The sequence below is a fragment of the Vitis riparia genome, chromosome 9, assembly GCF_004353265.1.
Source record: "Vitis riparia cultivar Riparia Gloire de Montpellier isolate 1030 chromosome 9, EGFV_Vit.rip_1.0, whole genome shotgun sequence".
NCBI classification, from domain to species: Eukaryota; Viridiplantae; Streptophyta; class Magnoliopsida; order Vitales; family Vitaceae; genus Vitis; species Vitis riparia.
In genome coordinates, this window is record NC_048439.1 from 18,542,502 (window position 1) to 18,552,312 (window position 9,811).

Here is a 9,811-nt window from a genome sequence, read left to right on the forward strand (position 1 = left end):
TTGTAAAACAAGTATGTTTGAGAATTGAAATGTTTTTAAATTATTTTCTATATTTTTAAAATAACTTTTTTTTATGTAATTCTTTATTTTTAATTATTTTTCATATTTTTATAATTATTTTTTAAAACAGTTCTTTTAAAACAAATAAAAACAATTAAGAATATATTCAATAATAATTTTAGGAAGTGTTTTTATACTTTCTAATAGTCAAATTATAAAAATTTTCAAGAGTTTAAAAATATTAAAAACACTTCATAAGATCACCTGGACATTGACTCTCAAATTGGTTGTTATTTGAAAATATTTTATTTTCTATTTTTAAAAATAAAAAATACATATTTTATTTTCAAATTGTTAAATATGTTTTCCTTGGTTCTAAAAGCCGAAAACTGATTTACAAACCCGTAGTATTTGGTAGTTATGACTAATAAGTATCCTAACATTTTTCCTTGGTTTTTTTTTTGTTAGCTGCTTAAATACTCGGTCAATTTCAATAGATTCCTCATAGTTGTTGTCTATGGCAATTTATTCCAGGGTCATATAGGCCCCACATTTGAATTGATTATCATGCGGGTCCACCTAGTTTTAGGATCCAGTCAAGCCAACTTCTGAAGGAAGGTATTGTGGCGTTGGAGCCAACTTCAGCCCTAAGTTGTGGCGTTGGAGCCAACTTCAGCCCTAAGTTGTGGCGCTGGAGCCAACTTCAGCCCTAAGTTATTAAGGCACTTTTGGTAACGCAGTTGGAAAGTTACTTCAATTCACACAAGTCACTAGGAGTCAACCGTAGGTCAGCACCAATGGGAGAAGAGATCTTCAAAGCCAAGTTTGTGGTAAAGTAATAAAACCCCACCATTATTTTCACACACACACGCCCCTCTCTAGAACCAAGCAAGAAACACTCAGAAAATATGGCTCAAGAACACACCTCTGCTCACCTCTTTGTCGATGAATTCTACTTCTCAGCCCTCCTGGATCAGCTTGAAGATACTGAAGATTTCGTAGTTTCAGACGCCAAGTATGCGGAAGAGCTGCAGTTTCAAGAGGCCTTAATGGCATCCGTAGAGGCCGCATCTAATACTGCTGTCCAAGAAACTGCGCCATCAATAAAAGAAATAGGTTCAAGCTCAGGCTCAAGCAGTGCTGCAGACGCTGCTGTTGATATGGCCGTGGTCGAAGAAGGCCAAACATCGGAGAATTTCTGCGAGATTTGTGCGGAAAGGAGGGGGTTGGATGAGATGTTTAGGAGTGGGAAATGTTGCCATACATTCTGCAGCTACTGCATAAGCAAACATGTGGCAGTGAAGATCCAAGAGAGCGTGAGAATGGTCACATGTCCGGCCTTGAGCTGCGAAGGGGTGCTGGAAGTTGATGATTGTAGGGAAATTGTGCCGAGAGAAGTGATGGAGAAGTGGGAAGAGGTCAGGAGCGAGTCCATGATAGCAGCATCGCAGAGGTTTTACTGCCCTTTCAGGGACTGTTCAGCCATGTTGGTGGATGATAATGGAGGGGAAGTTATAAGGGAGTCTGAGTGTCCGGTATGCCGGAGGCTGTTCTGCGCGGCCTGCTACGTGCCGTGGCACTCAGGGGTTGGGTGTGAGGAGTATCAGATGATGAATGAGGATGAGAAAGGGAGGGAGGATCTGATGCTGAGGGAGCTTGCTCAGGAGAAGAAATGGAGGAGGTGCCCACAGTGCAAGTTCTATGTGGAAAAGACCGAAGGTTGTTTACACATTACTTGCAGGTTAGTTCCCTATTTTCGGTTCTTTTCTTTATCTAATTATTTCTTTTTCCAGTGGGGTTTTCCAATTGATTATGAATTGCTTCTTTAATGAACTCCATGGCATCATTACTAAAATATTGTAGGTTCAAAGTGGATTATAGTCATATTTTTTTAGAAAAGCAATTGATCAAGAACATAACTCATCCCATACCTTTTGGATGGTTTGATTGCAAAAATAATCACAACACCACACAAATAAATGTTCATTTTATTTTTGTTCCACGAGTGTAAAATGATATTATAAAGGCTTTTTATGGTAGGTGATTCATAATATGTTTTACAGTGATTTTATAAATTATTTTAATAGTTCTAATACCTAAAAGATAAAAAAAAAAAATTAATATTAAAAAAATTAAAAAGACTTCTTAAAATAACGTGAAATAATAATCTTCAAATTCAAATTTTTAAAGAGTTCATTTTCTTATAAATATGATTAAAAAAGTTGAAGCTAAATTCTCGTAGTTTTTAAAAATAATATTGATATTATAAAAGTTCTATAAAATATGAAAAGAAAGAATATTTTTCCTAACTTCCGTATTATGATTTTTTAAAATTTATAAACTTTTCAAATAAAATAAGTCATATTGGCATAAAAACATTTATTAAACTTAAAAGATAAATAAAACAAGTCACTATAGAATGTTCTCAAACAAAGATGATTTATTCTGTCAACAAAGATATGTCAATCTCATATGGTATCTTATTCTTTATGTACTACACATCCCGCATAATATTTGTCACTGAGAACTTCATTCATACAATTCACTATATATTGTTTTTATGATGGTGTGAAATCAGGTGCACGTACCAATTTTGCTATGGATGCGGAGCACAGTGGACTCAGCACCATGGGGGCTGCCAAACACAATGAAAGAGAGCCTTGGAAGACCAAGAGAGCTTCAACTTTCTATTTACTCATATTTCTACTCAATTTGTAGTACTTAATGTTTTGTTTTCTCTTGTAAGAGAAACTACTGTGTGAAGAAATTGTGGTCTATGTTTAATTGTTATTGATCTTGAGGTGCTTTGATTGCTTCTAAAATGTGATCTTGAGATGCTTTGATAATTGCTTCTGAAATATTCGCAAGGTATGAATATTTTTAATTTTATAAAATATTATATATCATTCACATGTTTTTATACAAAAAATAATTAAATTTGAGAAGTATTTAAAGTTGGTAATCATTTTTTTTTATATTTGTAGCCTATGTAGTCTATATTTGATTCTTGAAAATATTAAAAAAAGAAAAAAGAAAAAAACTATAAAAAAAAATGATTTTATTAAGTCATTTTATTAAAATATATCATCTTCTTGAGTTAAAATTAAACACAAACCCTCGACCTCGTTGTTTTATAAATCTAACGGACTACACATGTTCTAGTCTCTCAAAATCAACATGAAGAATGAATATAAATCGATTAGTTTGAAAAGTGTTTATAAACTGTTTGACAGATCTTAGAAAATATTTAAAGTGTCTATAACATTTCAAGTATTTGAAAAAAATTTTAAGTGTTAAAAGGGTTATAAATGCTTTCTAAAATATTTTCTAAAATCTTTATCAAATAGACTTTTATAAAACATCGAATATAAAATTATAAAAAAAAAATAAATTGCATATTTCAAAATTTTATGAAATAAATAAGATTTAAATAAAATTAAAAATAAAAACAAGTAAATATTTTATTAAAAAAATGTATTTAATTTATATTTATCTTTTCCCTCCTTTTCTTTTTATTCTCTCTCTTAATAATGACAACAAGGCGGGTTCGGGACGGTCGTCCCCATCCCAACCCTGCCCCGTCTATTAAAAACAATTTACATCCCCGTCCCGTTTAAAAAATTAAACGTCGCATACCCACCCTGCCCCGTTTAGCCTTTTTTTTTTTTTAAATTACTTTTAAAATTTTTAATTACATTAAAATAAATATATTTTATAAATAATAAAATTATAATATTTTTTATAACTTATTTTATTAAAATTTTTTATTATTATCTATGTATTAAAAATAGTAAAATAAAATTTTAAATTAAATTAAATTTATATATAATCGAGGCGGGATGGGGCAATACCCGAACCCGCCCCCGATTTTAAAAAAAATCTTATACCCGTCCCGAACTCGTTTATTAAATTTAAACTCCGTCCTATTAGGAGCGGGGTGGGGCGAGTACCCGAAAAAACCCGTTGCCATCCCTACTCTCTCCATTCTTTTTACTAAATGCAAAGTTATTTATTTTTAATGAAAGAATTATTGTTTATTATATCTTATCATTAATACTTACTTACCATGTAAATAGGCAATAAAAGTGGTTTTAAGAGGGAGTGTAGCCGCATTCTGAGGAAGTGTTTCTACTTTTTTTTAATATTTAAAAAATAAAAAAATTTAATTATTAGAAAGACTTTCTAAAATCAAAGTCAAATATACTCTAAAATTGATAATGAACTATTAAGAAAATTTGACCCGAATTTTAATCATCTCAACCACCCACTAAACCTATTCAACCTAACAAATAAATAAATCCAGTAGAGTGGGGAGAGTTTTGTGAACTTCTGTTACCTTGGAATTTGAGGAGTTCAAATTAATAATTTAATATTTAATATTTAATTCATAGTTAAATAAATAAATATATCTAAAATAAATAAATATAAATATAAATAAAAGAATAGATAAGATTGGAAAATATCAAAATAAAATTTGAATAGGAAAATAAAAAATAATATAAAATATTGGGTTATGCTTCAAATCCATTTTCTCTCAATCACATCTTTTGATGATCAACCTTTCATCTTTATTTAAGCCATAAAGAATGCAAGAATGGAGATATATGGTAAAAATTCAATGGCAGAAATTATTCAATTAATTAAAATCAATTTTAAATTAAAATTTTATTTTTTATTATAAAATTATATTAGATTTATTATTTTTCATTTCAATGAATCTAAATAAATTTTTTTTAAAAATCAAATAAAAATCCAATTCCATAATCTTTTCCAAAAATTTCTCATTTTCATCCCACCAACTTCTCAAAATTCATATTTTCAATTTCCAATTCTAGAATGCATCATTCCCGAGGTTTAGTTAATGAATTTAAAAAAAAAAAATTTATATAGAATTTTTCCATAAAAGTAATAATTTATATAGCATTATTTTTTACAAAATAAATGCAAAAAATTTTCCCATTGAACCGGCAGTGCAAAGAGAATTTTCTGGTAAAATTAGTTCAGATTTTTCATAGAAAGCAGAAAATTTATGAATGGAGAGGAAGAGAAAGGAGGTTGATAAAGGGAAAAGTAAGTCCCATTTGGCTTCCTCTAGTGGGAGTATCCACTCTCAGGTATTCATTTCCATAGTTTTCTTCTTCTTTTTTCTTTCTGCTTTTGTCTTAAAGGATTCTTCTGTTTGGTTGGTAAGAAAAAGGTAATTTTTCAGCTCATCAACTGAATCATGAAGATTCTTTCTGGGTTTTAGATAAACAAGGGAGTTTTTTCTTTAATGGGTTTTAGATCAAATTCAATTCTTTCTTTTCATTTCCACTAGTGAAGATACTACACAAATTTCTGATTGGTGCTATTCATTTTTCCAAGTTTAGCTTCTCATTTTCTTTCCCTTGGTTTCTCATCAACCAAACGGGTGTTGTTCTCTTTTTCTTTGATTGGCTATGTTGCATGCAACATTGTGCCATGCTTGATAAAATGGTAGTGAATTTCATTTTGAATTTCATTAGGCACCAAAGGCACCTATGAAGATGGAACAAGATGGATCACCCACAACTAAAGCAAAAGCGCCATTACATTATGATAATATCGATGAGATCATGAAAAAGGCGAGATTTGGTGAAGTATGTTTGATGCATCTTTGTTATTGTTATTGTTGTAAGACTTAGATTTCATTTGAAAGTATTTTTAGAAAGCATTTTTTACCCTAAAAAGTGTTTTAAAAAAAACATCTATGAGTTTGTTTGGTCATATAATTTAAAAACAATTTTTTTGTTTTTAAAAGTAAAAAACTGTTTTTAAAACTTTTTAATACTTGTTTGATTGTTAGTCTTTGGAAATAAAATTTAAAAACAAAGTGAAATAAAAAACAATATTTTGATAATAAGTAGAAGTTATTTTCACCCATTTAAAAAAACATTTCATTTGACCACGTGAATGTGATCAAACGAGTCTATGCTTTTATTTTATTTTTAAAAATCGATGAAAACAACTTCTATTTATTATTTAAAAATGAAAACATGGTTAAATGAGTCCTATGTGTTTGACAAAATTTAAGAAGTATTTTGAAAATTTTGAATATTTTGAATATTTACTTATAGTGATTTTTGAAGAAACACTCAATAGATGATTCTCTTAAAAACATTCTTTGAGAAAATACTTCCATTAAAAACACTGTCAATACTTCCAAATGCACTCTTAATAAACTAAAATTTATTTTTATTCAAGATCTAGTGAATTTATTTTCAATTTTAATTAGGCACAAGACACATCTCCGAAGATCGAAAAAGATGGATCATCGGGCAGTAGAGCAAAAGCAGAATCATATGCACTTAACGAGATCATCTCAAAGGCAAGATTTGGTGTAGTTTGTTGCTTGCACAAAAATTATTTTTAGTCAAAATCTAGTGAATTTAATTTTGAATTTAATTAGGGACTAACTAAGAAGATGGAAAAAGATGGATCATCAAGTAAAGAAAGAGGAGGATCACATTCTTTTATGGAGATGATAGAAAAGGCTAGACTTCGTGAAGTATGTTGCATGCATCACTCTTATATATGAACTGAAAATTATTTTTCTTTAGAATGTAGTGAATTAATTTATTTTCGATTTTAACTAGGCAACGAGAGCATATGTGAAGATGCAAAAAGACCGATCATCAACAAGTAAAGCAAGAGCATCATCACATTCTCTAGAGATCAGGGAAAAGGCTAAACTTGGTGAAGTATGTTGCATTCATCATTCTTATACTTGATAAACCGAAAATTATGGTTCTCTTTAGGAAATGTTTTTAAAAATAATTCTGAATTTTTTTTTTTTTGAAAACAATCTCTTATTTTTTGTAGAACAATAGTTTATTTAGAGTTTGTTTGATTGTGTGATTTAAAAATAGTTTTTTGTTTTTAAGATGGAAAACTATTTTTAAAGACAGAACTTATTTTAACAATGTTTAATCCTATTTAGCCATTGTTATTTAGAAATAATTTTTAAAAATAAAGTGAAATAGATAATAATTTTTAGAAAACCCCTTTGGTTATGTTTTTTGAAACTTGTTTTTAAAAACTGTTTTTATTCTTTAACTTAAAAATAGTTTTTGAAAACCTGGCCAAACAAGCCCTTAAGTGCTTAAAATGTTCTCTCACTTGTTTTCTATATTTTTAAAATAATATTTACATATAATGTTTTATTTTTAATCATTCTTCATTTATATAATTATTCCTTAAAACAACCTCATAAAATAAGTGCAACTAAAAGATTTTATCTAAAAAAAAGAGTTTGTTTGATCGAGTGATTTAAAAATGATTTTTTGTTTTTAAAAAATATAAAATTGTTTTTAAATATTTTCATTACTATTTGGTCATTGTTACTTGGAAACAATTTTTAAAAGCAAAACGAAATAGAGAACACATTTTGGAGAACAATGTTTTTAAAAGCAAAAGAAAAACATGGGCTCGTTTGACCATATTTTTTTAAACTTATTTTTAAAACTCTTTTTATTTCTGAACAAGTTTTTAAAAACAAGTTTAAGAAAACATGGCCAATCAACTTATCTATGTTTTCTATTTTTAAGAATAAAAAATTATTTTTTAAATATTTTATTGTCAAATATATTTTTCTTTTGTTGTAAAAATAGTTACCAAATAGAGCATAAATTTCTACAAAATCTAGTGAATTTACTTTGGATTTTAACTAGGCAAGAAAAGCATCAGTGAAGATGGAAAAAGACGGATCATCGGCAAGTAAAGCAAGAGCAGCATCACAATCTTTGTTTGAGTTGATGGGAAAGCCTAAACTTGGTGAACCATCAAAAATCTTGTGTCTCCTCTGCATGAAAAGCATGGAGAGTGAGGAGACGTACAGAAATAGCTCATGTTCTCACTCGTATTGTATTAAATGCATAAGCATGTATGTTCCACTTAGGATAGTCCTAAACAAGGGCACGAGTAGTATGTTTAGATGCCCGGCTTATAAATGTAAAGCTATTCTAGAACTTAGCCCTGGAAGTGTCCCCGGACCTGTATTCCAAAGATGGAATGCAGCAAAGTATGAAGCACTCCATATTGAATCCAAAAAAAACCAGAGTCCTTTTGAGGACTGCAACAAGGGAGGAGTCAGCAGAGAGAGTGAGTATCCATGGAATTCCCATAAGGATCGGCTCCGGGTACTGGGAGAATCTGGTAAAAAAGTGGGGGAACCATCACAGGGAAGGTTTAGGTTTTATGGGATGTGTGAAATCTGCTGTGAAAGGAAGGAAAGTACTGAGATGTTCAGAAATGAGGGCTGCAGGCACTCGGTCTGCACTGACTGCATAAGCAAACACGTAGAAGTTAAGATTGAAAGCAACTCCGGCATGATTCTATGCCCGGGTATGGACTGCAGAGGTGTGCTAGATCCGGAGCGCTGCAAGGGATTCTTGCCCAAAACGGTGGTGGAGAGGTGGGAAAGGGCAATTATCGAGACGCTGATTCTTGATTCGGAGAAATTCTACTGCCCTTTCAAGGACTGCTCAGCCATGTTGCTGAATGACGATGTAGAAGCAGTGATGATGATGAGAGAGTCTGAGTGTCCTCATTGCCGGAGACTCTTCTGTGTACAGTGTCGTGTGCCATGGCATTCGGGGATGGAATGCAGGGAAGTCCAGAGGCTAAATGCAGATGAAAGAGGAAGGGAAGATATGCTGCTGAAGAAGCTTGCCGAGGAAAAGAAATGGAAGAGATGCCCCCAATGCAAATTCTACGTAGAAAAAATTGAAGGCTGTGTGCACTTGACCTGCAGGTCAGATGTTTACTCACCCTCATTTTTTTTCTTGTCTGCCTTGAGTAATGCTGATTTCTACATGTATATATGTATGCGTGTATATATATACGGTAATATGTAATGAAAGAATATGAAAACTTGTTCTATGATGGTGGTCGCAGATGTGGATTCGAATTCTGCTATCGATGTGGAGGAAAATGGTCGGTGAACCATGGCACATGTCAACTCTGGCGATAGAACTTCAAGGATCTTCTACAACTTTTGCATCCTTCTTTTACTCAATTTGAATTTCAGTTGGTAGGTTTTGCATTTTGGTGGGATAATTTGTTGGCAGAGCATTTAATTCAAAATGGGACTACTATCATCTATCAAAGTAGTGATTGAGTTGAACTTTGAAGATGTGATATCTACTCCAATGATAGAAGAAAATTTTGGTTACATAATGCCAATGTGTTAGGGGCATGCTGTTTTTTCTTTAAATTGAAAATGGTCTATGTGGTGTGGAAGAAAAATGATTTGATTTTTAAATGGGAATTAATTTCTGAGGATGGTGTTTTCCTCCATTATTTTTAAAATTTATAAAAGTACAACTAAACTATATTAATAGAAAAAGTCCCATCAATGTTATTTAATATTTTATCTTGTATATGACTTTATTGTTTTAATCTAATTTTTTTCACCTTTATCATATATATTTATGCTATCATTCAATAATTCAGATTTCACATATATAATAAAACTAATGTTTGATATATATCAACTTAGTATCTTAGATTTTTCAAATTATAATAATAGTTCTATTGAACACTATGAAAAAAAAAGACTAATTTATTAAAGGAAAACACCCAAAGAAGAGGAATAGAGGAAAAGGGGTTAAAAACTTTTCAAAAAATTTCAAATTCAACAATAAACAAACAATAATTAATACAAATAAGTAAAAAGTGAAGGGAAGAAATATGAAAACACTTTTATAGTAAGCAAGAAACCAAACCTCTAATATGGTACACTTGGATTTACTACTTTAATGGACACTACAATCTCTTCCTTGAAGTCTTAACC

At 30.7% G+C, this 9,811-nt stretch overlaps 2 protein-coding genes across 4 annotated transcripts; both read left to right on the forward strand.

Annotated features, from left to right (window-relative positions):
• The first annotated feature begins 852 nt into the window (after window positions 1–852).
• Window positions 853–2,815, forward strand: LOC117922309 (probable E3 ubiquitin-protein ligase RNF144A). Its single transcript, XM_034840412.1, has 2 exons — window positions 853–1,741; window positions 2,579–2,815. The coding sequence occupies exons 1-2, from the start codon at window positions 909–911 to the stop codon at window positions 2,649–2,651; spliced, it is 906 nt and encodes a 301-aa protein (XP_034696303.1). The 5' UTR covers window positions 853–908; the 3' UTR covers window positions 2,652–2,815.
• A 2,149-nt stretch (window positions 2,816–4,964) lies between these two features.
• On the forward strand, window positions 4,965–9,203 carry LOC117922603. 3 transcript variants are annotated; one of them, XM_034840765.1, is made up of 8 exons: window positions 4,965–5,114; window positions 5,505–5,618; window positions 6,254–6,346; window positions 6,428–6,526; window positions 6,615–6,719; window positions 7,689–7,814; window positions 7,923–8,770; window positions 8,914–9,203. In XM_034840765.1, the coding sequence occupies exons 1-8, from the start codon at window positions 5,034–5,036 to the stop codon at window positions 8,987–8,989; spliced, it is 1,542 nt and encodes a 513-aa protein (XP_034696656.1). In that variant the 5' UTR covers window positions 4,965–5,033; the 3' UTR covers window positions 8,990–9,203. The 3 variants fall into 3 exon arrangements, with proteins under 3 accessions (XP_034696656.1, XP_034696655.1, XP_034696657.1); XM_034840764.1 differs by having other exon boundaries at window positions 7,689–8,770; XM_034840766.1 differs by lacking the exons at window positions 6,254–6,346; window positions 6,428–6,526 and having other exon boundaries at window positions 7,689–8,770.
• The last annotated feature ends 608 nt before the right edge of the window (window positions 9,204–9,811 follow it).

Coding starts and splice junctions, on each gene's coding strand:
- LOC117922603 (XM_034840764.1), top strand. CDS start 5,034: ATGGAGAGGAAGAGAAAGGAGGTTGATAAAGGGAAAAGTAAGTCCCAT. Junction 5,115..5,504: donor GTGGGAGTATCCACTCTCAG/GTATTCATTTCC, acceptor GAATTTCATTAG/GCACCAAAGGCACCTATGAA. Junction 6,347..6,427: donor TTAACGAGATCATCTCAAAG/GCAAGATTTGGT, acceptor GAATTTAATTAG/GGACTAACTAAGAAGATGGA.
- LOC117922309 (XM_034840412.1), top strand. CDS start 909: ATGGCTCAAGAACACACCTCTGCTCACCTCTTTGTCGATGAATTCTAC. Junction 1,742..2,578: donor TGTTTACACATTACTTGCAG/GTTAGTTCCCTA, acceptor GTGTGAAATCAG/GTGCACGTACCAATTTTGCT.